This window comes from Melanostigma gelatinosum (genome assembly GCF_949748355.1).
Source record: "Melanostigma gelatinosum genome assembly, chromosome: 4".
NCBI classification, from domain to species: Eukaryota; Metazoa; Chordata; class Actinopteri; order Perciformes; family Zoarcidae; genus Melanostigma; species Melanostigma gelatinosum.
The window spans coordinates 21,479,945-21,505,680 of record NC_136637.1 but is presented as its reverse complement, the minus strand read 5'-3'; the positions used below and the strand labels follow the sequence as shown (position 1 = coordinate 21,505,680).

General features: G+C 42.5%; 2 protein-coding genes across 2 annotated transcripts in view; one reads left to right on the top strand and one right to left on the bottom strand.

Annotated features, from left to right (window-relative positions):
• obscna (obscurin, cytoskeletal calmodulin and titin-interacting RhoGEF a) overlaps positions 1–20,891 on the top strand; it is a 41,056-nt gene extending 20,165 nt beyond the window's left edge. The window contains exons 39-82 of the mRNA XM_079267335.1: positions 51–317; positions 488–754; positions 881–1,365; positions 1,474–3,109; positions 3,212–3,284; positions 3,390–3,484; positions 3,587–3,702; positions 3,851–4,051; positions 4,212–4,294; positions 5,147–5,320; positions 5,481–5,640; positions 5,764–5,865; positions 6,148–6,312; positions 6,496–6,654; positions 6,774–6,951; positions 7,168–7,281; positions 7,376–7,543; positions 7,955–8,057; positions 8,149–8,278; positions 8,358–8,463; positions 10,217–10,325; positions 10,561–10,691; positions 10,770–10,882; positions 11,290–11,458; positions 11,643–11,730; positions 11,822–12,022; positions 12,134–12,194; positions 12,275–12,352; positions 12,444–12,616; positions 12,761–12,787; positions 12,920–13,072; positions 13,602–13,647; positions 13,759–13,836; positions 14,009–15,734; positions 15,933–16,061; positions 16,174–16,296; positions 17,283–17,450; positions 17,601–17,697; positions 18,278–18,517; positions 18,845–19,068; positions 19,184–19,198; positions 19,448–19,544; positions 19,923–20,072; positions 20,187–20,891. Of these exons, the coding sequence (XP_079123461.1) occupies positions 51–317; positions 488–754; positions 881–1,365; positions 1,474–3,109; positions 3,212–3,284; positions 3,390–3,484; positions 3,587–3,702; positions 3,851–4,051; positions 4,212–4,294; positions 5,147–5,320; positions 5,481–5,640; positions 5,764–5,865; positions 6,148–6,312; positions 6,496–6,654; positions 6,774–6,951; positions 7,168–7,281; positions 7,376–7,543; positions 7,955–8,057; positions 8,149–8,278; positions 8,358–8,463; positions 10,217–10,325; positions 10,561–10,691; positions 10,770–10,882; positions 11,290–11,458; positions 11,643–11,730; positions 11,822–12,022; positions 12,134–12,194; positions 12,275–12,352; positions 12,444–12,616; positions 12,761–12,787; positions 12,920–13,072; positions 13,602–13,647; positions 13,759–13,836; positions 14,009–15,734; positions 15,933–16,061; positions 16,174–16,296; positions 17,283–17,450; positions 17,601–17,697; positions 18,278–18,517; positions 18,845–19,068; positions 19,184–19,198; positions 19,448–19,544; positions 19,923–20,072; positions 20,187–20,367 (9,359 nt within the window). The 3' untranslated portion in view covers positions 20,368–20,891. The remainder of the gene's footprint in view (positions 1–50; positions 318–487; positions 755–880; positions 1,366–1,473; positions 3,110–3,211; positions 3,285–3,389; positions 3,485–3,586; positions 3,703–3,850; positions 4,052–4,211; positions 4,295–5,146; positions 5,321–5,480; positions 5,641–5,763; positions 5,866–6,147; positions 6,313–6,495; positions 6,655–6,773; positions 6,952–7,167; positions 7,282–7,375; positions 7,544–7,954; positions 8,058–8,148; positions 8,279–8,357; positions 8,464–10,216; positions 10,326–10,560; positions 10,692–10,769; positions 10,883–11,289; positions 11,459–11,642; positions 11,731–11,821; positions 12,023–12,133; positions 12,195–12,274; positions 12,353–12,443; positions 12,617–12,760; positions 12,788–12,919; positions 13,073–13,601; positions 13,648–13,758; positions 13,837–14,008; positions 15,735–15,932; positions 16,062–16,173; positions 16,297–17,282; positions 17,451–17,600; positions 17,698–18,277; positions 18,518–18,844; positions 19,069–19,183; positions 19,199–19,447; positions 19,545–19,922; positions 20,073–20,186) is intronic.
• Positions 20,892–21,583: 692 nt separating this feature from the next.
• Positions 21,584–25,251, bottom strand: guk1b (guanylate kinase 1b; the record flags this gene model as incomplete). Its single annotated transcript, XM_079267342.1, has 8 exons — positions 21,584–21,616; positions 21,778–21,863; positions 21,944–22,028; positions 22,390–22,528; positions 23,286–23,382; positions 24,594–24,692; positions 24,842–24,883; positions 25,140–25,251. 8 exons carry the CDS (start codon positions 25,249–25,251, stop codon positions 21,584–21,586), a joined length of 693 nt encoding a protein of 230 aa, XP_079123468.1.
• Between the last annotated feature and the right edge of the window lie 485 nt (positions 25,252–25,736).

Genomic DNA, 25,736 nt, shown 5'->3' with positions numbered 1-25,736 from the left:
GCATTCTCCCATTACACAAAAGTTTTTCCAATTCTTACCTTTTTCCCCAGAGCTCCCACCACTCTTCAAGAAAGACTTACTAAGTGTAAAGGCTGAGGAGGGAGGTACAGCCTCTCTGTGCTGTGAGCTGTCTAAAGCAGGAGTGTCAGTACAATGGAAGAAGAACAAGCTGCCACTGAGAGCGAACAGGAAGTACGAGATGAAGCAAGATGGCTGCCTCCTCCAGCTGCACATCAAGGAGCTCAATCCTGAAGACAGTGGCAGCTACACATGCCAAGCAGGAAGTGCAGAGACCACTGCTACAGTGTCAGTGAAAGGTGTGTATATTTGGCAATTTACTCATATTGCAAACCCAACAACATTATAGGTTGACAGAAAGGTCATGATATTGTATATATATATAAAAAAGTTTGTCCTCTTCTGGTATTAAACATTTTCCCATTACACTGAAGATGCATGATGTTTACAATGTGCACCCATTTCCCAGAGCTCCCACCATTCTTCAAGGAAGACTTAGAAAGTGTGGAGGCTGAAGAGGGAGGTACAGCCTCTCTATACTGTGAGCTGTCTAAGCCTGGAGAGTCAGTGCAATGGAGGAAAAACAGGGTCCCACTAACAGCCAGCAGGAAGTATGAGATGAAGCAGGATGGCTGCCTCCATCAGCTGCACATCAAGGAGCTCAAACCTGGAGACAGTGACAGCTACACATGTCAAGCAGGAAGTGCAGAGACCACTGCTACTGTGTCAGTGAAAGGTGCGTGCATCTTTATATCTAATTGGCAATGTTACAGGAACAAGGTACATTTTCTCATGTTCTTTTTCTGTCCAACCTCCACCACGCATAAGTTGTCAACAAAATATGTTTAACTCTCTTGTCCAGCACTGGAACCGACTCCACCAAAGGTAAAGCCTCCAACGATACTGCCTCAGGCAAAGGGCACTGTTACCAAACCAACTCCTACTCAATTGGACCAGAAGCCTGCACTCCAAGAGCCCAAACCTGTTCCTCCAGAGCCAAAAAAGAGAGTGAATAGGAAAGCATCTATTACAAGTTTAGAAAAAGATGTGGAGCCATTGTTTGACCAAAAGCAGAGTATCCAACCTGCAAGGTCTACAGAGAAATATTTTGATGTTGCAAAGAACAAAACACAACTGGAGAGGCGTAAGGAGAAAGACAGTGAGGTGTACAAGGATGTTGACAAGCCAATAAGACTACTGGGGAAGGAGGATGGTGTAGACAGGGAGGTGGAAAATACAGCAAGACCTTTGGAAACAGAAAAAGATGTTTTCATGGAGAAGAAACAACCAGGATGGAATGCAGAGATATTAGTCAAGGTTGACCATAATGCAAGTCAGTCAGACAGGGTTCCAGGAGACACTGTGTTTGAACAGAAGAAAAAGGAAAATGAAGTTGAACAGAGTTCAAAACACGCAGGAAAGCCTTCAGAGAAAACAAGTGACGTTGAGAGGAAGGAAAGCCATCCAGGAAAAGTCCTGTGGAAGAACAGTGAGGATGAGAAACAGCCTGTAAAACCATCAGAAAAGTTTATTGGGAATACGACAATACGAGAAGAGAAGTCTACCGTTGAGGAGGGAAAAGTAGAAGAGGAACCTTTTAAACCACTAGTAAGGTCTAAAGGAAAGGTAACAGGGGTAAAGGAACCACCAAAGGCAACTGAGGAGATCATTGTCCAATCAGTAAAGCCTACTGTAAATGATTCTGACGGAGACAATGTACAGAGAGAGCATGTGAAAATGCACGTGTCCACAGAGGCAGAGAGAGAGAAAAAGCCACTGAAAGCAGTGCCATCTGTAAAGCATCTGTCAGTAGAACAACCTGTGAAGACTTTAGAGAAAGAGGCTGCATTTGCCCCTCCAAAACCACCTGTGAGGATAAAAAGTAAAGCAAAGGGGGCAATGGAAAAACAATCATCAAGGGACACAGAGACAGATCAAGATGATCAACAGATGACAAGAGTTTTGGTGAAAACAATGGATGATCCGCCAATTAAACAGTCAATAGGGTCTTTGAAAAAAGAGGTCGAAGAAAAACCAAGATTCCAGAGGAAACAATCTGTAACATCAGACGCTGAGATAATTGAGAAAATGAAGAAACCTGTGAAACCTGCGGAGAAGGACGCAAACACAAAACAGGCGATCGAACAACCCGTAAAACCCATGAGACAAGAACCTGGACTGGATCAGGAAATTAAACTAGCAGTCGAGCCAGTGAGAAGGGAGGAAGAACAACAAACAGCAAAGATGACAGAAGACATTCCTCTCCTCTACATTTCTGAAGATGAAACGTTCTCAGAGGCTTTGACTGAGATCACCGCAAACCACAGCAATGTCCAGCCCCCTGCCTCTTCTGTTGAGGGGTTGACCCAACCCGCTACTCTTCCTCCAATTAAAGTATCCCAGAAGGTACAACCGCCAAATGAAGCAACACCGGAAATTGACATCAGCGTTGAGGATGAACCACAAATGCAAGAGGCTGCAGTCAAGATCCAGGCTGCCTTCAAAGGCTACAAAACCTGCAAAGACATGCGACCTGTCTTTAAAGAGGTGTTTAAAAACCAGAGTGCAGATCTTCATGGTACAGTCACTCTAGTGTGTATTGCAGAGGGAAAACCCAGCTCAGCACGCTGGCTGAGAAACGGCCAACAACTCATTAATGACCAGCGATGCCGCGTTCAGACTACAGAGAACGGCGTGTGCACACTGGTGATCAGAGACCTGACCGCCATTGACAGTGGAATCTATACATGTGAGGTGGTGAATAAGTTTGGTATGACCTCCTACAATGGAAACATAACAGTAGTACAGCCTCAAAAGCCTGCCCCGATAGTCCAGAAGCCTGTACACACGCCACTTGCGGCCATAACTCCTCTGCAACTCGCCCCGTCGACGCCTGAATCCCAGGCCAAAACACAGACTCAGGATCTGCCTCAGACTCATTCCCAGATACCCACTTCAGCTACAGATTCAGCGAACTATGTAGAAAATGTGAGTGTTTCTCTGTGGGAGGCCTACACCCTGACGGAGCAGGACACTCAGATGACAAGCTTACAAGAGAGGAGAGGATCCTCAGTCATTGCTGCCAGCTCCAGTGAGTTACACGTTTATTCCCCTAACTGTAATTACAACAAATATCGATTTACTCTACAATTATATCTCGAGTATAGTACTAAATGGTTTCTGCTTCCAACAGTGTCGAGTCCCTCGGATTATGACACAGCTCCGGATATGATGGAGCCTGATGGAACTGGCCTGGCTGTATCAAGGTCAGACAGCAGAGAGAATATCTGTTTTGTTATCTGACATTTATTGCTAATCTGTTAACTTTTAACTCATGAAGATACACAAAATATCTATGAATTTTGTTACAGGGAAGAAATAAAAGCAGCAGACCGAGTGCCTCCAAACGATGACAAAGAACAGGTTGCTCCTCCACAACCTGCTAAAAAACTACTAAAGGTCAAAGGTAAGCAATGTTGTGATCTTTAATTGCTGTGTTTCATTGTTCCTCTTCCCAGCAAGTTTCCCATCAGGTATACTATAGCAAATGTTTCTCTGTCATTCATAGAAGGGGCTCATGAAGGTAGAATGAGGACGCCATCCCCTAAGCACCACCGCGCTCACACACCCTTAACTAGTACCGTCTCTGGATCAGAGTCAGAAGGAGATGAGGATAGACGAGAGGTACTTTTATCAAATTTTGTTTGATTTTGGACGTATGCACTATATTAGTAATAGTAGTAGCGATAGAAGTAGTAGTAGTAATAATCATATTGCTTATTTGATTGTATGAGCCGTAAATGATGTAATATATTTTCTTTTTTCACCTCAGACATTTGAAATGTACGTGGCTCGTGCTGATTGTAGTCCAAACAGTGGAAATAAGGACAGTTTTGTTCTGAAGGAGGGCCAGTTTGTAGAGGTCCTGGACTCTGTTCATCCTGACAGGTGGCTGGTGAGAACCAAACCCACTAAAGTCAACCCTGCTAGACAGGGATGGGTGTGTCCAGCCTACTTGGAGAAGAAGAGGAAGGTATGGTGTATAAATCCAGGTTTCTACACTAATACTGTGTAAACATGTTATATTCTGAAACATTAATCATATAGTTTGTGAGGTGTGCTGTCAGCAGAGACAATTTATTCAAGTAATAAGAAGAGAAAAGGCTTTTTGTTAACAACCATCTTTTGAATAGGAGACCTTCCCGCAACTGAGAGCACCCCAAGAGGATCTTGATGGAATCGGGTCGACCGGAGAAGAGTACAGGAGAGCTCTGAGGTCCGTCATTTTACTGCCAGGTTACATAAACCGAGAGGAACGTAACAGGACACTGTTGTTATTGAATACTGTTATGGAAAATTTCTATGATCAATCGGGAGAAGAGTTCGAGTTTTCCAATCTTTGTCAATGAACAGAGTCTCGAGAGAATCAACGTTGTTCGTCTTTTAATATTTGCAAATAGGAGAGCGTCTCCACTGACACGTATCTCAGTGTACAGCAGGGAGGCTGTCAGCTAAGTCACAGAAAAACACATCTTTTATCCTTGCAAACCCCCCTTCACCTAGGTAAATCATCCAATAGAAAACGGGTATTTTGAAGAACTCAAAGGTCTGATGTCAACCAGGACATGACAACAAGACACGTATTGTTTTCAAGAACTCAAAGGTCTGATGATGCTGGAAGACATTCAAACATGAAATCAGGATTATCAGCCTTTCAGCTGTTTTGTAAGCAAAAGCAAACAAGGCTTTGAGTTCCTTGCTAACTTGTTTGATCCAAACAGAGGGATCTATTCTTTTATCTCGTTCATGCTGGAATATTCACCTTTGGTCCTCAGGTGAAACTTGCAAAGCACACAAGGCATGCAAACAACTGTTATGTCATTGTCATATGTCTGACTTATACCTTTAAAACTTAATATGATTCTAAAGCATATTTTTTCCCATTACAATACATGTATTGCTTAATTGCATTTATTATTATTATTTCTACTTTTTAGTTATTCTTGCACTTATTCCTTCCAGCATGTTAATAACTTGGCTTTTGTGATGTTGGAGAACTTATTTGTTCTAATAACAAACAGTAAAAACGCATCACATCTAATCTGCCTCAAATTCCCTTCATCTTTAGCCAACTGATCCAAGGCCTGATTGATGGAGAGGAGGAGTTTGTAAAGGAGATGAAGATGTTCACATCTCACCAGCTAAATTATTTGGATTCCAGCCGCCACGTCCCCATTAACATCCTCAACCAGAAAGAGATCATTTTCAGGAATGTCAAGGACATTGTGTTTCTACATGAGAGGTAACACACAACAAATGCATTGTACTTCGTAATCGAGAGATATTATTGGAGGTTTCATATTGAGATTTGTGTGGACAGCTGTCTGCATGGTGTTTTCCAATGTCCTTTGAACTGTGTTCCTTTTCTACTATCAAGACTGATGTTGACATTATTGTATCAGGTCCATCCTTCCCGGGCTGAGAGAATGTGTCACAGACGACGACGTGGCCATGCATCTGATCAAGTACGCTGAGGGCTTTGAGAAATACCTTCACTACATGGTGGGACAAGCGCAAGCAGAGGCCTGCGTCACTGACAAGGCTGTCCAGCAGTACTTCAAAGTATTCACAAAATCAGTTTGCATTTAAACATCAACATTTAACATGAACATTGTGGAAACGCAGGTGCTGAAGAACAACATTATTACACTGATCTACTGTTCTTTGTCGCTCATTACACCTCAGGAGTTACCGGAATCTGGTAATCCTGACGCACCTGTCATGGATGTCTTCACCTTCCTCCAGCGACCAGTGGAAAGGATTCAAACCTACCAGGCTTTACTGAAGGTCAGCATACAGTTATATTTTTTACAAATACATGTTTGCAACCTTGATCAATAATGTCAGCGTGATAGTGCCAATACTTGGCATACATTATTCATGGACTGAGGAGTACATTTTGGCTTATTTCCATATCTTGCAACTCTCAATCAAACAAGAATATTGTAGAGACATTTTGTTATTTCTATACAGGATTCATATTTAATCTACGCATGTAATCTTGTTCTGCTGTTGTACAAATTGCAGTCAGCGTAACGCCTGATATGTAAATAAAAATGTTATTGGCAGGAGCTGATCAAGAACAAAGCCAAAAGTGGCCAGAGCAGCTGTCTTTTGGAGGATACCTTCTCCATGGTGTCCTGTCTACCCTGGAGGTCTGACAACCTGCACCAGGTGTCCCTCATTGAGAACTACCCAGCTCCTCTAATCGCCCTGGGCGAGCCTGTGCGACAGGTAACTAGATGACTGACATGGGTCCATCATGAACATAAAAACCTAACCCACGGTTTGTTTAAGCAAAAAAATAATAGTGCCACAGAAAAATAGCTCGAGAGCAAACAGTTTGTGCCACAACTTGCTGTGAGCCTTCTATGTGCAGTCTGATAAAAAGAATGTCCTCACTTGCCTCCCCTTTAGGGAGTCTTCACAGTGTGGGAGGAATCTCCAGACGTTAAGACGGCCTCTAGAGGGCATCAAAGGCAAGTCTTTCTCTTCAAGGAATGCATTGTACTGTGTAAACTGAAAAGAGACACCAGTATGAACAGTGACACCTACACCTTCAAGAACAAAATGAAGGTAAGATCTGTTCCCATGCTTTTTTACACAGTAGGTAAAGCAATACAGAAAAAATAAACTGTTCTGACACAGATGTGATGACAATTCCTCTTCCCAATCTGACTTTTCAATCTACCCAGCTGAACGATGTGGAAATAAAGGAGGCTGTGGGTGGAGATGAAAAGTCTTGGGGGTTGTGGCATGAGCACAGGGGTTCAGTGCAGAGGTACACACTGCAGGGCCGCTCCACCCTGGTGAAACTCTCCTGGCTCAAAGACCTGAAGGAGCTACAGCAACGTTCCAGCCTGCCCACGAACAGTAAGTTTGTGAATCATACGACTATCAACTCATTTTGTATCTGTTAATATGCTATTTTCTTAAAATTACAATAGCAGCTGACGCATTACATTGATCTCTGATATTCGGATATAAAGGTTTAGTCTCTGTCTTGTCCTGTGTTTGGGAATTCATATGCCGTAATATTTTCAATGCTTGGTGAGTGATTTCTGCATTTGCTTTTTTGTCCATCAACAGACCCACCAGTGTTTGAGTCACTGTTGTCTGACTGCACAACAAAGATGGGACAAACGATCAAACTGACCTGTAAGGTCACAGGATCGCCAAAACCATTGGTCAGCTGGCTCAAAGGTAGCTTGTTAAGATATGTAGATACTGTGTATATTGTACTAAGATGTTTTTACAACGATGGTTGCACACTATAAATTGGATGTCCGTCTCTTAGACGGCCTTCCTTTAGAGGACGACCCCCGTCACATCATCACAGCAGACCGGTCAGGTACCTGCAGTCTAATCCTGGACAGCATGACTGCAGAGGACTCTGGACAGTATGCTTGCTATGCTACCAGCTCCATGGGCAGTGCTGGTACTCTGGCTAAGGTTGTGGTGCGCGGTGAGTCTGCGGCTGCAACTAAACCACTCTAGCCATGTCTGTGTTTTGTTGGTGAACATTGTACATACATATACCGTCACAGAGAAACACAGAACATCTATACAACAATTACCAATACCAACACTAGAACTCATACTGCCACTACTACTATTATTACTTGTGCCACTAGTACTATTATTACTTGTGCTACTACTACGATTATTACTTGTGACTTTAATCTCAGGTTTTTCTTAAAAATGTATGATTTTATAATCCCAGAGAATATCCCAGTTTTTTTCTCTTAAAATTGTTTTAAACTTACAATGGACCTAATACGCCGTTTCAATACTACTAAATTACTATACTGCTAATTACATTTACTATAACTGCCACTATTGCTCTGTTCCTCATCATATTTCTTCTTCTCTCCAGCTCCACCCAGATTTGTGAGTCGGCTGGAGAGTGCTTGTCTGCTGGAAGGAGAGGATATACAGTTTACCTGCTCCACACTTCCTACTCCTTTACCACGAATCAGGTATGGCAACGCAGAGCAAAAGTAGCCACAGTCGTTACATACTATTTTGGTCATTGTGTGTTTCAAACACATCCACCTTTTGGTTGTGCAGGTGGGTGAAAGATGGAAGAGAGTTGACTGACCAGCAAAACTACTTCATCCTGAATGATGCTCGGAGTGGAATCTTGTGTTTGACGGTCATCAGTGCATCAGAGGCAGATATTGGACAGTATGAGTGTGAGGTATGAAACTCCTATCCATAAAATCAGATCGGAGATCTCCCTGTAAGATCCATAACGTCAAATGTTTTGTGTCGTTCAGCTTTCGAATGAGTTTGGCTGCATCAAGTGCAAAGCAGGGCTGTGCCCCACTTATGTACCAACGGTCGACATCGAGGACGACCAACCACAGGACTTGCCTCCTAAAGGTATGACAGCCAGAGCCACTGAAGGTAAATATTCTCCACACAGGATGGAAACCCAAGACGGGGTTTTCACGTGGATGCTCCTCACTCTCACTACTCTAGCTGTGTTTGAGAAGGGATGAAGCACATGCCATTGTCCAGTTTCACTCCAGTTCACCTCACATCTCACCCTTTTTTACTCCACATCATATGACATCTCTCCACTTTCAACCACTACCACTATCCATTCTACCCAGTTGATGCCATTTTCCCTTTTTTTCCATTTCACACACTCGCACCATATGTAGCTCCAACTACCATATCAGTGGTCACTCGATCCCCAGGGATTATGGCATAGACTTAATGTTTATCATGTGAAATGCATGAGCTAAAAGCACCCCTCTAAATGCTTCTTTCTTGCCATTTCTAGTATTGCTATTCAAAAGATTATCGACGTTACTTAAAAAGGCAGCATGTGATGACTAATGCAAACTTCGTGCAAGTTGTCTGTCTCTGTTGAATGCAAAAATCAGTGGCTACCCTTCTGCCAATCTACTACATTGAATTTAGCCACGTTAAACCCATACCTAAACGTAACCATCTCTGACCGGATACCTGTACATTACAATGTTAATCTCTCCTCTTTGGTCTAATGTGTTTCATGGCTCACTCCATCTGTTCCTCTGTGGTGTCTGCCAAGCACTTTCACTTCTGTGTGTCTTTCACTTTGCGAGTTGCTACAGTCAGTCATGTGATAGAAACTCCCTCAAACGTAATACCTAACAACAACTGTTTCTAACGACCTTCTATTGCCATTACCCAGCGGGATCTAGTGGCTACCATTCAACATAGACACCATACTGTACTTCTCAGCATCCTCACCCATGAAAAGACATTCATACATTTGTTGTATGGAATGTTTTTGTGTTGTTCATCATGTTTCCACTTTCCACAGGGGGCATGGGTTGAAACAGACTAGACTGACATTAGGATACATAAGTGAGACGAACCCCGAGGTGCCAGAAACTAACCGCAGTAATTGGAATACAGAGAGAGCAAGTAGCACTATTACTGTCCAATATAATATGTAGTGATTTTCCAACTGTAATATATATCAAGGTACCACTGTTACTATCACATAAGGGCAATTAAATGTGTAGACTTCAGCAGAATATAATTAGTTGATGAAAAGAACTGTAAGTTTGACGATATTCTTTATACAGAATATAAAGTTATCTCACTTACATATATATATATATATATACATTATTCTTTCTGTATTTTTTGACACCAGTTCACCATGTTTGCCCTTCCATTGTCCATAACCTACATGATTTTCCATCTTCCCTCTACTATTCCTAAAGCAGGAACTTCCTCACATGGAGCCTTCCATGTAAGTCATCATTGTCATGACAACAACAAATAACCACTCAACATTCCCCTTTCTCCTCTTGCCAATGCATGCCCAGCTAACTCCTACGAACACAAGATGGTCATGTGCTGGGCAGGTGTTCCCTTTACCTCCATGCAGGAGTGGGCATACGCTCATGTCCTGTTGATGTGTTGGGTTAGTGGGTTTAAACCCATACATACTGAGGTAAGAAATGCATTATTACTATTCCCGGTGTGTACGGTAATTATTTTCTTCACTTTTCCAATGATTTAGTAAAGTACAGCCAGTGTGACATAATTATTACAAAAAATATATTTAAAAAATACATAATCATCTTGTGTCTGCACCTTAAATTCCCACTGAGTGTCACTTTGGTTTTCATAGATGCAGACTCGGAGGGTTGGTCAACTGCCTTTGTGAGGAAATGGCTACAGACGGATTTCAGCCCCACCTCTATTGCTAAGATGCTTTTCCCTCCTGGACACCCTGAACAGTACGTTTAGTGCCCCTCACATTACTTCATTAACAGTCCTTTGAACTGGCATCAGCCTCGACCTGGTAAACGTTGTCTGTGGTTGGTCGATTTAATAGTGTCACAATTGTAAGATTAGAATTAGGTGGAAGAGTAAAAATATAAAATAGTAGAATCCAATAAGTAGTTTTGTGAATAGTTATTTTTTCCTTGAATGATCAGTCGTACTTTATTCTTACCTTTCCTTTGTCTCCAGAGCTGAATGTAGCACTGAAGAGTCTGTTCCTGCCTCAACATCCATGGATCAGGTGGTACAGCAGCCTCTGTGTTACCTAGAGGAAGAAGAGGAGATCTTCATCTCTGAGCAAATGCAGGAAATTACAGATGGTATCGTTGTCTCTTTAACATAAGTATGACTTCTATCACACTCTGTGTGAATACTAACTGATCTTTTCTCCTGCTCAGCTCCTCCCTCCATCCAGGTAGCCACTGAGGACCTGTGTGTCGAGCCTGGCCAACCGGCCACATTTACTGCCATCATTACAGGAAGACCTACTCCTAATATACAGTGGTACAAGGTAGGAGCACTGTAGATCAGTGGGTCTCCCTGAAGGGTTGGTTGCAGGGAAATGTTGGAGTGGCTGGGTTCTTACATTAAAAAACAATATCGTATTCCTACTATGCAAACTGTTTTTATCTGCCTATATTTAACAAGGGAAACATGGGTAACATACAGATAAAAATTATATATTGCACCCTTTTTCTTTTATTTCACGTTTATATTTTCTTCTTGTTAAATACTAAATAGTTTACAGTCACACTGACAATGAAGAACAGCATATTTGTTGGGTTCAACTTAGACCCTTGTAGGCCTCAGGGGGAGGGCATAATGTTGTTTGTTTTGTCACATGACAAAGTTTGACCAGATTTGGTAGACCTTGTAGCTGTCCCTATTGAAACTTAACTCTTTCCTCTCTGATTGGAGGATGGAGAGGAGCTTGCAGCCAATGAGAATGTAGAGATATCACAGCATGGAGCCCGCTGCTCAGTGACCATAGTGTGCCCAGAGGGTGAGGACAGTGGCATATACACCTGCTTCGCCTACAATGACTCTGGCCATGCCTCATGCCAGGCTGAGCTGACAGTGGAGGAAGGTGAGACAACAGAAATGCATCATTATTTTACTTCTAAAGACATATATCGATTCATCAGATCTAACTGCAATGGCCTAAAGCCTGTCACAAAATGGTATTGCTGTGAGGAAGTTAAGGAATCTATTGTGCTCGATGTTGGTCCAAGTGGTGAGCCTGTTTTATTCAAAGGTTTTGTTTTCTGCAGGTCCACTGGAGTGTCAGGAGAGAGAGGTGGAGCTGGGGAAGAGGAGGAAGTTATTCTCCGTCTATGATGTCCACGAGGAAATTGGAAGGTGAGCCTTCAGTTTAAATTGATGCAAGTCCAATCTGCTCACGAGCCCTGTGAAGATTTGATACGATCAACATCATCTCCTCGCGTTTTAGGGGAACCTTCGGGGTCGTGAAGCGTGTGGTCCACAGACGAACAGGTGAGGTGTTTGCTGCCAAGTTCCTGCCTCTGCGGAGCAGCACTCGGACCAGGTCCTTCCAGGAGAGGGACTTGCTATCCCGTCTGGCTCACCCCAGAGTGGCCTGTCTGCTGGACTTCTTTTGTACCAGACGTACTCTGGTGCTGATCACAGAAATGTATCCTTTCTGTTCAATGCCACAATATAATCACTTTTCCCCCCTCACAGTGGGTTCAGTTTGTCGAGTTTAATTTGTATTCAATTAAGAGTTCTTTAACACCATTTCTAGCTGCTGTTCTCATGGACTATTTGACCATTTATTGCTGAAAGGATCAGTTACAGAGAAAGAGGTGAATCTTCCTGACAACATGACTTTTATCTTCCAAATATTATGAATGGCTCTTGGCTAATATGCTACACTTTATTTCAGGTCCAGTCATACATCCAGCAAATCCTTGAAGGAGTTGGTCACATTCACAGCATGAACATCTTGCACCTGGACATCAAAGTGAGATTTCGCAGTCCAACATTGCATTATTGACTCATTATTTTTATGTGGTTCTTAATAACTTTTACATTTTTATGTATACTCCCTTCAGCCTGAAAATATCCTAATGGTGTATCCGCCCAGAGATGAGATCAAGATCTGTGACTTTGGCTTCTGCCAAGAAATAGACACATCCAGACACCAATACAGCACGTTTGGTACACCAGAGTTTGTTGCGCCGGAGATTGTTCACCAAGAACCAGTCACTGTGGCCACTGATATTTGGTAAATAAAATAGCTATTAATCTGGCTAATTGAGATTTGCATCAGATAGTATTTGTGTGAAACAAGGAGATTTAAATAAAACCGTGTACAATTTAAAACAGTAAAATGAGACATTACATTAATACCGCTTTCTCTCTCTGCTAGGTCTGTAGGTGTTGTAGCCTATATATGGTATGTATCACTGCACTTTTGATAATATTCTAAAAATCATCACGGAATATAATATTCAATTCTCAAAAACCTGTGCATGTGACCGGAGTTTCTTTTGACGATTTACATCACGCTTTATCTTTTTCTTGATAGTTTGGTGTGCCGATGCCCTTTCGTGGGTGAGACGGACCGTGCAACACTGCTAAGGGTGGGGGAGGGGACCCAAAACTGGGATGCTCCCGACGTTACGAACAGGAGCCCTGAAGCACAGAACTTTCTCCACATGCTCCTACAGCCAGATCCAGAGTAGGGAACCAGTTTTGTATTGCTTGCACTGCCACATCCAGTCTCTCGAAGACATCAAACATATTTTCTAAACTTAATGAACATGTGACAAATGAGCATACAGTGATAAGCATCAGCGATGCCATTTCTGATTTAACAAATCAAACCCATTCCTGTAAAAGCTACATTTAGCTAATTTTGAACCCTCACTGATCAAAAGTAAGATCTTGTGGGGCTCAACCACAAATCTGCAAAACAAAAAATGACTTGGAAAGTGACCGAATGCTGCATTAAGTACACTCATCATTCTTTGTGGCTGTAGTAGCACCCCTTTCACATTACTGACAGGCGTTTGATCCAATGCCAATATAAGAATATCACTCTTAGAATAAGACAACATTTACAACCACCTCTCGTGGTAAGTTGTCACAGAGCTGCAGTGATGGAGTGGTGGGCTCAGGTTTCCAGCACACCCTGACAACACTGATAGGTGTGGTTACATGGTGCAACATAACACATTTCTGACTCTTCCCGATTTTCCTCTACCCAGGAAGCGACCATCTGCGTTTGAGTGCTTGAGCCACGAATGGCTCCAGGTGAGAGGAAATACAACACAATCTGTGTTTTAATCAAGCTTCACTGGATACAAAAAACATACGACTCTAACTTAGGAACACAACTAAAACACACAAATCTTGTGTCCACAGGACGAATATGCAGGTGAAGACACGGATGAAATCAACACAAAGACTTTGAAAAGCTTCATCTCAAAAAGGAAATGGCAGGTGAGTTACTCGTCTTCTTCGAAACCACAACTTCTGGGCATAGTAGGAAGTGCCAACTGGTTTCTTGTAATGTTGATAATCTTGAGGGTGAACATGATTATATATTATCCTGAGAAGGAAAGCTGTTGTCTAAGTCTGTCTTCACCAATATCTCTTCCATCTATTTCGCCAGCGTTCTTTGACTTGCATTGGGTCAGTTCTCACACTGAGGCTCATCCCTGAGCTGCTGGACGCTCCTCTCAGAGAGACTGCGGTGACAGTGCCCCGCGAGCCCCAGGAACACAGCAGCACCTCTCCGAGCAGTGGCTCCTCTTCTGAGTATGATGAAGCTGACTCTTTGGACTTTTTCCAGTACTGCAGCCCGACTGAGGAGGAGGAAGACACTGAGGAGGAGTATGATCCTTCAACGGAGAGAGCGCAAATCCCTGAGCATTTTGCCAAGCTCCACCTTGAAGCAGAAGAGGAAATTACATTAGAGGAAGAAGAGGATGGAGAGCTGGTAGGAAGGAGGAGCGTACTAGAGCGAAGTATGAGTAGACAGTCAGTTGCGTCGTCAGATGTATCCGGTCAACAGACACCTCAGAGGGAGCGTAGGATCAGCAGAGACAGTAGTCAATCTCTCTACCTATCTGATGGGGATGAGGGTTCAGGGAGTGACGGCGGTCGTATCCCTCGTGGCAGCGTCATCCGAAGCACTTTCTACAGCACCTCTCAGCAGCTTTCACCCATGTCCGCCAGACACATGACATTACGGGACAAGTTCCAGGCCAAAAAGCAGGAGAGAGGCCGCAAGCCACTCCGGAGAAGCTTTTCAGGACGTCTCAACGAGCCTCTTATTGAATATGTGGAGGATGAGACGGAGACCAATCGTGGCCAGAGACGGGGATCTGTCCAGCCTACGATGCAGAAGTCCTATTCCTTTGACAGTGGTGTTGGCCTCGCCCACACCAACGTACCCCCTCACAGGAGGAGCAGGTCTCTTGATGAGTGTTCTCGGCGATCTCCCAGCTCACCCAAGCGCACAATGTCAGGTGAGGAGAAAGGCTCTCAAAGTCTGAAGGAAGATTTGACAGATGATGAAGTGGCGGGAAGAAACTTGTTAGCCATCCCGAGCCCACAGCGACCCACAAGAAGAAGAGGCTCCGTCGCTCCAACACAAGGGGCCGCCATGCGTATTGGATCATCTGTTCCCTCAAACCCCCTTGCTGGAGACAGAGTTAGCCTCAGGCTGGATCAGGAGCAGGCAGCGAGCGACACCTTCGCTGGCTCACAGGGGTCTCTGGCTGAGTCATCTATTTTGGAGCATGGTGGCTCTGAGTCTTCAAGTAGACTCGGCTCTTATGAGGAGCTGAGTCACGGCCATCTCAGAGGGAGATCCAGATCAGGAGAGAGTGAAGGGTATGATGATCGAGGGGAGCCTCTGATTTCAGCATCCCCGTGCTCATTCCAAGAAGTTAAACCTAGGAGCTTGTTACCTCAGGCACCGCCGCGTAACCGCTCCAACCCCGATTTATTGAGCAGAGGTCAGCCGGGGACATCACTTACAGCGAGCCCTAGTGCCAGCCTCTCTTCTCTGCAGGCTCCAGAGAGGCCTCCCAGGGCCAGGGACAAGAAGGAGGGATGTGGCCTCCAAAGGCATGCATCCGCTCCAGCCCTCGAAGCCCGGCCACCTACAGGAAAGTCACCCAAGCTGGGACTGCTGAGGATCTTCCGCAGGCAGTCCTGGACTGGCCATTCATACTCCCAGCTAGACAGCACAGAGCTAGGACCCACGCTAGGAGAGATCATGCAGCCAGATACTCCCACCATGTCTCTGAGGAAGAAAATGAGAGCTTCAGCCTCCAGCTTGACCAAGCTGTTTTCCAGGTCTTCCAGTAAGGAGGATGTGAGTAAAGGAGGTGAGCTATTGCAAATTATGCACATTTTTCAACAAACAGAAAATTATGTTAAGAAAAAAAAGCTAAAAATACATCATATAGACATTAGGATATGGGCATTATTTCTATCTGTTTTGCTCGTCTCATTATGTTATAATATACATCTAAACTGTCTTTTTATCAAAATGTAACGTGGTAATGTTTTGTCTTTTCCAACAGGGCCAATAGTAAAGGGATCAGCTACCGTCCCACCTGAAAGACGGCATAGAACTGGTCTTGAGAGTCCAAAAAAGAAGACCTCCAAACTATTGCCTTCATTTAAAATACCTGCTTTCAAAAAGACAAAAGGTAATGAACACGCTACATTCGGTGTATTGTGCATTTCCGGTCCGAAATGGCCCGAAAACCTGGTATTCTCATTTTCTGGCTGTGTATGTTTGACCTACTCCATAATTTCCAGATCTGCTGGTCCGTCCCAACAAGGCTGAAGTGCTCCAGTTAGATGGAGGTGGAGTCCTGCTAGTTTGGAAACCAGTCCAGTCAAGTGACCCCATCACCTACTGTGTGCAGTACTGTACAGACGGTGGGTTCTCAGAGATGATGCAGCATTACAGGAATTCAATTTTGTTGTTTTTGAGCACTGGTCTTCTAAGGCTAGACTAGTGTGTGCTTGCAACAGAGTGTTGAATATTATTTTTAGCCTGACATAGTTATCGATAAAAACTTCTTTGTTTTTTTTGTTTCTTGTTTTCACTTACCAGCGATATCATTTTGTTACAGCAGCAACTGACGACATAACTAAAGAATCGTGAACATAATGGGCTACGATTAAAAAACATACAAGCAAACGTCAGCTAAAGTTACGTCGTTAACTTACCATACATTGCTGGTGTAGTTTGTACGCTTTGGATAGAGATACTACCTTGGACTGGGCGGCAGCAACGCCAGGTAACGTTATCCCAGGTAGCGACAGGACGACTGAGTTCGGTAAAGTTGGAGAGATTTTACAGACTCCAGCTTCCTGGATCAATAACTCATAAGCGAAACGTCTTGAAACACAAACGACTAACCGGTAATAAGACAGACAAAAAGAGCTACAACCTGTGTTTCATGCGCGTCCGAGCAGGAAACATAATATCATTTTTCCAACTCTTCAATTTTCAAAAGACCGGAACTATCTGTTTTATAAACACGGACTAGTTTCCCTATATATTGTAGCCATACAATCAACAATGTAGTAATTTTCACTTTATTATTTCAACAAGAGCTTCTGTTGCATCAGCCTTCATGTATTATTCCTATTGATAATTCTAAAGACAGATCCGAATAAAACAATGAAAGCCAATGTATAACAGATAATATTTCTATCTCATTGATGCCATTACTTTCCACTAACTCTCAGTACATTTTGTATACTTCTTTTCTTCTTTCAAATTGACCTCAACAATCATTGTATATCCTACAGTGCCACATTACAAATGTCACTGTTGCATTAATCTCGTGACAGCGCATTCATATTTGCAGGAGGTGGATTTCAGAGTAAAACTCTGGTGTCATGCACCTCCTCAGGTGTGGGGTGGACGGTCCTGTCGGAGGAGGTGACTGAAAGCTGCTATGTGGTGAAGGACTTACCCAGAGGAGCCTCCTATGTGTTCAGGATGGGTTGCATCACCAAGACAGGAGCAGGACCTTTCAGCGATGCTTCAGCACCCGTTGTTATGGCCACTCATCCTGAAGGCAAGAAAAATGCTCTGATGCATGTTTGCTGTCACTGATTTGGTGTTTTCAATATTTATAGCAATGATATACTCATCAACTGTGAAATGTGCAAACAGCTACGACACCAAAGGTTACATTGTTTTCACCTGTATTTATTCTGCTGTACAGAAATTCACATTCCTCTAATCCGGACTGAGTCACTGGGGTCAAAGGTGACTGGGTCAGAACGACACAAGAACTACAATTTCCTCTCTGAGATCAACAGGTCGGGATTTTAAGTAACTTATCTTTGATTAAAAAAGAAAAGAAAAATGTACTTACTGTATTTAGTTTGTTTGCTCATGATCTGATTTTCTTCATCTGGGTATTATTTTGAAATGTAGGTGTGACTTTCAAGTTTCCCGAGTCTGTCACAGATTATGTTGGGGAAGAGAAGGAAACTTTGTGCTGATATTCATTATTTTTCATCTTGTTCCCCTTTATATGTCAAAGAAAATCAATTTCCCAACAGACTTCAATTCAATTTATTTTTGTAGAACCCAAAATCACAAATTACAGATTTGCCTCAGAGGGCTTTACAATCTGTACACATACGACATCATCTGTCCCGGAACCCTCGCTTCGGAACAGGAAATGTGAGACTGTAATTCTTAGCATTAGTGTTTTAAGTAAGAGAAACACTTCAGTAGCATGTAGACCATCATCAATTCTTAACACCAGACCGGAACCAGTTCCAGTTGCATTAGTAAAAGGATGGTCTAATCTTGTTCCTCCCACTTTCTCCTATAGGCACTACTATGCCATACTGATGTTATATTCCTTTTTTGTTTTGTTCTCTCCTACAGGGGTCGTTTCAGCGTGGTCACCCTCTGCAGGGATGCTGAGACCAGCCAAGTGTTTGTTTCCAAGATCACCCCTTACCAGGCAGAGCAGAGACAGTTGGTGCTGAGGGAGTACCAGCTGCTGAAGAGGCTTCATCACACTCACCTGGTGCAGCTGCACACTGCCTATTTCACCTCCTTGTACGTGGTGTTAGTGGAGGAGCTCTGTCCCGGCAAGGAGCTGCTCTACAGTCTGGCATCGAGGTAAAGGAAAGGCTTGAGAAACATAAGCCTGCAACCAAATCGTCCTAGTATGGATTTATAAGCCGAGTAACATTATCAATACAGCGGAAAGCCTACAAATGACTTCTTTAAAACCTTTTAAAACTCTTTATTTTCTCCTAAAAGGTCTGTAGGAGAGATGTTTCAGGCAGAACTGATCACCATGTGATTCCAAAATAAGACGCTCTAGTTTGTCTAAGAAGACTGGGAAAAAAAATAAGCAACAGATTTCCTGAGAAATTCGTTGCTTCTGGCAAAAGGTTTATTTTTGTTCAACCAATTTTCTGCCTGTGTTTTACGCCCTCCTAGAGATCTGTACGCAGAGACTCACGTGGCCGAGCTGCTGGTTCAGATCATGAGTGCCGTTGACTACCTGCACAGCCGTCGAGTCGTCCACCTGGACCTGAAGTCTGACAACATGCTGGTGGATGACTGTAACCACCTGAAGATAGTCGACTTGGGCTCGGCTCAGTCATTCACGCCTGGTCAGCCTCTCAACATCGAGCACATCCATGGCCTATCGGAGAGCAAAGGTACTGAAGTATTTCTAGTTTGATATCAAAAGGCAAACTAAATTGTGTAAGATTGTGATGCGTGCATTGTTGTGGATTCTCCTGCTAAACCTTTGACTGTCATGGCCTCCAACAGACTGCCGCAGCAAAGGTACACTTTCTTTAAGGGAGGATGGATTGATGGATGGAAATAATTCAGCCTAACTTCGTCCACCTCAGCTGATCCTATCTACCATAGCCTAACAAATCCAAGTCCATTTTCTTATCTTTTTTTAATCCATCTCTTTCCAGTTTGAGTCATTTTCCTAATTCAGAAAATTTATGTTGTGAGTGGATGTGGCATTGCCAGTAACAGCACAACTCTTTATGGACAATATCCTATTTCTGTCTGTTTTGTCAGTTTATATTGTCCTTCCTAAAGCTCCGGAAATCCTGGAAGGTCATGGTGTTGGGCCTGAAACTGACGTCTGGGCTATTGGAGTTCTGTCCTTCATCATGTAAGTATAGACATACACCTGTAGGTGAATTGTTGCATTAAATATTTTGTTGAAAGAAAATATTCCGTATATATTTCTTATGTTATGTAATAAATGTGGCTCCCACTTTTGAAAAAAAATATCAGAACAAAGTCTGACATTTGTCAGAATAGCAGGTATGATAGTGGACAAAATGACAATTCTAAAGAATGAATCATCCGCATTCTCTTTCTATTATTTTTCATTTTGTAAGATTTAATTATGAAGGCTGATTAGTTCAGTCCAACAGTTGTCCTACTACTGCTGCTGACTGAATCTTCTGTAGTTCTAAGATGCTGAATTTATTAATATACTATCATGTTTGTATTTTTGGAAAATGTTTTTCCTTTTCTTCACTAGGTTGAGTGCCGACAGCCCGTTCCATGCAGAGCACAGCTGGGAGGAAGAGCGAAACATCAAGAAAGGGAAGATCCAGTTTGGACTCTGTTACCCCGGTTTGTCAGAGGGAGCCTTAAACTTCATGAAGAGCAGCCTGAACAACAAATCCTGGTGAGCGTCGATCTGAAAATGCAGTTTACATCAGAGTGTTTATTTGTGTGAAAAGTCGTATGAGTGAATTAGGAATGTGTAAATCCTAATATGATAAAAAAAATGAATTTGTAGGGGGAGACCCACTGCACCCGAGTGTCTCCAGAACCAATGGCTGCGTGCCCATCGTGCCCCACACAAAGGCCGACACGCCAAAGTGTGTTTCTCCACGGACAAGCTTAGAGATTACCTCAAGCAGAAGGAGGCGAAACGAGAGCAGGTTCGCACCAAGCTTCAAGGCCCCTTCTTCCAGTGAGGCACCGCTGTGGAGGCTTCTAGAAACTATGCAGCCTCATAACCAGCACATTTCATGTTGCCAGGCCAGATCTCTAAAATCATTAATGTATCCTCTGATTTTGAAAATGTGATGCGTCTTAATGAGTTTTCAAAGTGTTTCAAGGTGTATTTATCCATTGTATATGTTAGTGTGCTTTGGTTTATATGGAAACAAATCAGGGAGAAGGTTTAGTCTAGGAGTGCATGGGATTTCTGTGACACGAGAAACTGTTGCTTTGCTCTGAAGCATCAGACAGATGCACGTGTTTGGCCTTAAAATAAAAACAGTTTTCTGTGCTATTCTTCTTCATACGAAAGCAGATGTTTTTTCTGAGTGATGTATTGTATTTAATTAAAAATGTTCACGTTTTGCCTTAAAATTAAATGTACAAATGGCAAGTTGATTAGAATTGTAGGTTTTACCTAAGTTTCATAATACTTAAATATTGGGTCAGTCACCCACCAGAATGAGTTGATGGATGAAATATGAATTAAATGGCACAAAAGCTCCTCGTAAGCCTTCTCTGAGTCATTGTCCTCACGTTCTTTATTCAGTCTCATGTGCACACAAACACACACAAGTACATGCAAATGATTGGAACGTAATATAGGCAAGATTTTATATTAGATGCATAGACCTCCTTCATAATGGTTAAATTATATGCAGCAATTATATACTGTTATATTCGTCAAAGTAATCATACACTTAACTAGTAGGGAATTTATTTCGACTGTATCAGAATTCAACAACAACTATTTTGCGATGAGGTACTGAGGTGGACTCCACATTTGGCCAGTGTCACACTTTGGCTTATGAAAACCAAATGCAGCACTGAATTTGGCAGTCGTACCTTTTATTTTTATTTTCAGCTGGAACTGACCCACGGGTCAGGATGTTCACACCTAGATATCAACCACTGGTTTGACTAAATCTAACATAACCCCCATCCCATCAGTCAACTATACAAACATCTGGAGTTTCTTTTCCATCTGAGCATCAGTGAGCATGAAACTGTACTGAGCAAACTTCCAACCATATAATATAGAGGGTAAAAAAAAAAAAAAAACGTTTCTCAAGATGAAAGTTTATTTTAGACGCGGCCATTTGCAGTCAGTGAGGACGGAGTTATTCAGGCCAGAGTCACACCTTTTGGTTCTTCTGTCCAGCAGATCAGAGACTGGTTACTGTTTCCTTCTCATGATTTAGCCTCCTGAATTTTCTGGATTTCCTGTTTATTAAAAGGAGATGACGATAGTTTTTGTGCGTTCAACCAATGTTCCTGTCTAGAGTGTCATGAATATACAATGATCTATGCAACAGATGGCAGAGAATAGCTGCAAAATATTTGTGAAATAAGTAAAAGAAAGGATCATTTACAGTTTTACTTACATCATTGAGGATATCTTTCAGCTCCTCGTAAGCCTTCTCTAAGTCATCATTGATGATAATAACATCAAACACTCCAGGCTCGTTACCTAGAGAAGAGAATTGGATCAGCTGCAACGGTTGTCTTTATTTCAGCATCATATCCACAAAGAACAGCTGAGGAACTTACTGAGCTCCATATCGATGCGTGCGGCCTCCAGGCGTTTCTGTAAACTCTCCTCTGTCTCCGTCTGTCTGTCTCTCAGACGAGTTTCCTGAGAAAGACATTAAAACAAGACATCGCCTTTGAACCACGAGCTGCTCAACGAAGTAACACAACAGCTGTCATGTCTGCAGTTCACATTTCACAAAGTTGTCTTTGTTTTACATTAGAATTTGTCTCAGACCCACCTGTACCTCACTATTTAGGAGTTTTTTTGGAAATCTTGGTATGAATTTATTATGATGGTCAAAGTATACAGCCAAAAAAATAACATAAATGTTAGAAATGAGCATATATATGATTCATTGATAGCCCACTTTGCACAATCAAGAACAGAGTTTAATGGATAGAAAATGACATTGAAATATTGCATGATATTACATTCATGCAGTAATATAAAGTTGGACATTTACCAGGATCTCCATGGAGGGAGGCTGGATGGAGATGTAGATGGGGTTCAGGTCAGTCTCTTTAATCCTCTTCACCCCCTGGAGTTCCACATCTAAGATGCAGATTTTGTTCATGGCCAGCACATCTTCTATGGCAGCTTTACTAGAGAATCAATGCGTTGTTAAATTGTTAAAAACGTATAAAACAAGAGGTTCTTTAAACTAACAGGACTATACATCTGAACATGGATGGGGCTTGGCGATGTTCAACCAGTTATGGAGAGTGTAGTCGTGTAATTTTGTGCTCGTCACACAATAGTGACTAAAGTAAGAGGATCTCTGCATTGATACAAGCTGCTCACACTCGCACATTGAGTGTATTATCTTCAGAATAAGAGGGAGAGATTAAACATGACACCCTGTCACTGTGCTGAGCCGCAGCATTGCTCTTTTTGAATTTGGGGGGGGGGGGGGGGGGGGTCCGCCATCTGCCATCTGCCATCTGCCACCTGGCATATCCTCTTGATCCCTGTGCGTTGTTGTCTTTCATGTAATAAAACAGTTTGAATTAAGTTTAAACAATATCGCTGAGACTGATGCTTTATTGTATTTTCACTCATATTAACTCAGCGTTCCTTCGATCCTGTGGGAGGAAAAGCTACTGAAACAGCATTTAGAACAAAAACAAAAAAACAACCACTGAGAACATTCAGATGATGATCTTTTTTACCCTTGAAATGGTTGTTGAAAGTGGTGTAACTTTGGTCCTCAAAATGCATTCTTTTTCAGAAAAGTACATAAATAAATAAGATGTTTACCAAAAGCGATCGTGCATCTAAATCATGAGATATTTTCTGAGGTTTCTCTTGACGACATGGTGAAAAATATGGTGGCATTCGTGCAGGGATTCAAAAATGTACCTGGTTCCATACATGTTTCCTGAAAACTCTGTGTTTTCAATGAAGTCTCCATTGTCGATTCCCTCCTGCATGGCCTCTCTCATTGTGAAGTGGTAGTCTGTAAGATGCATCATTAACATTCAACATAACTCTGCTATGAAAACTTGAAAAATGGAAAGAAATGATTAAAGAGAGGTGATGCACAATCAAATGAATGCTGACGACAGTTTTTAGTGAAAGATGCGTCCAGTTTCATCACAGTGACCTCAGGCAAAATGAAAGAACATGCAGGCACAAAGCTAAACTTGTTCACATTTTTTTGTTCGCTGACAGTGTGTCTTCAAGTGTATGATGTTCTCCTCTAAGCCAGCTTTGAGACTGTGTGTACATAGGAAAAGCCTGGAAAGATGAGAAATATGTATTTTGTCAAATACTTTGTAAAAACCGTTACAGAGCACATTATACTGTCCATACCACATGATTGGCTTTGATACCATTGATAGGCTTAAATCTTCACAAAATCAAAACCTCTGGGGATCTAAAACGGCATAGTTTTAGAAACAAACACGTTACTACTGCTAACACTGATGTACACTGCGACAGCACACAATCATTAGCATGAGAACAAGAAGGAGTCTGCTCAGACTGAAGGAACAATCTGAAGGGAAATGCTGGATATAACAGGAATTGGCTGCGCTGTAAACAAATCGATAATAAGCCTGAAAACATGGCAGACAGTGCTTTTAAACAGCACTCAAGAAAACTGCATGATGCAAGATCAAAACCTCAGTTTGACCCAAAGGAAGCAAAATCCACTGTTGTGTTCTAGATCAATAAAAGTGATAATCAACGTCTGATATTGTCAGTAGAAATAACAACATGAACAGCATCTTACCGAAGAACGGTTATCTTTTCCAGAGTATTTCAACACAATAATTAAATGGACATGACAGCAGTGGTTGTAAGGCTCAGACGGATCCTCTATTTACCAAAATAACTCTACGTTATGAATCTTTCTCCCATGATGCTAATGGTTGCTTGCAAATCATCAATACTCCACCAGCCACAGTGGGAAATGGGAATCTCTACCGAGGCATCAGGGGGGGGGGGGGGGCTATTTTCAAAAGCTTTTTACTCCAAAGTGTAAACTGTTTGCTCCAAATTCCTGAGATCTAATTTTTCTAACATAATCTAACATAATTTTTTTGTCTTTTCTATTTTTGTTTGTCACATGACTAGTTCCCATACAAGTCCAATGGCAGCGTGCCAGGATGATGAAAGTAACCCCTCTGCCTTAAAAACTGTGATCAGGAATCACACTGAGGTCACCTTTATCTGTGATTTCTGACTCTGCTAAGTCTTTAACGGAGAAGACGGCTGCTACGGGCAGTAAAGTAGCCCCCAGAAGCATTGGGAGCGTGTTCAGCCCTATGGAGAAAGCAAAAAAAGGCACAGAAAGAGGTTGAACTCTTTATATGATGAGCATGATGGTCCTATTGCCCTATGAGGTTGCTCAGAACATCAACCACCCACTTGTAACTCTTGTGCAGATGCTAAAAAGTCTGTTTCGACTGTACCTTTGCCATCTTCCTCTCCTGGTCGAGGATTTCTTGTTGTGTCTGTGAGGAGAGGATTTCATCATTAAAACCCACCCAGAAATAAGGTAATGAATCATCAGTTATGTTGCTTTTGATTGATATTAAAGTTGAATTGCTGCAAAGTCTCAGCATTAAAACATTTACTGATTCAACATCTATTGTGGCGTGTTCAGAATTTAAGCTTCATTCAAGCGGAGAGACTGTCACTCCTGTCCTACTTCATCCTCAGACAGGATGCTGCCACGGACGTCAATGACCAGTTGGCACGCAAACGTACGTGACACGCTGAATCCGAAGATGCCCTCGTGATCCTTCATCAGCCTCTTCATCAGAGTACTCTTCCCTGCTCCAGAGGGGCCGCTCAGCACCACAGGCCTCGGTCCGGACATTGTTCTGCGACGGACGGACAGATGGGGGTAAGACAGGAACAGAGGAAGCTCAGATTTATGCCAAGAGCAGATTTAAAATCTGCTGAGCCAGCGTAAATCTGTAGCGTAAAAGGTTTGGCAACCATTTCTACAAGGATGGGATACAGGACATTTTAGTGTGAATCATTTTATAAAGAAAATGTTTTGGAATGAATGTCTTTTGACCAAAACACCATTTTTGTTATAAGTAATTAAGGTCACCAACTATCCGGCTTTGATCCAAGCTCTTAACTACACTGTCAGGAAGCAATATTTCAACACATCCATGTCCTAATTGCTGACTTGTTAGACAGCCGGACGCCCTGATTATAATGTTAAGAGTGCCTGTTAATGAAGTCATGGCAGGTCAGCCACCAGGATTAATTGGATCTGGGCCAGGCAGCACAAAGGGTCCAGGACAGGTGACCCATTTATCTGCTGTGCTAAAGAGAGGGTGATATTTAAGG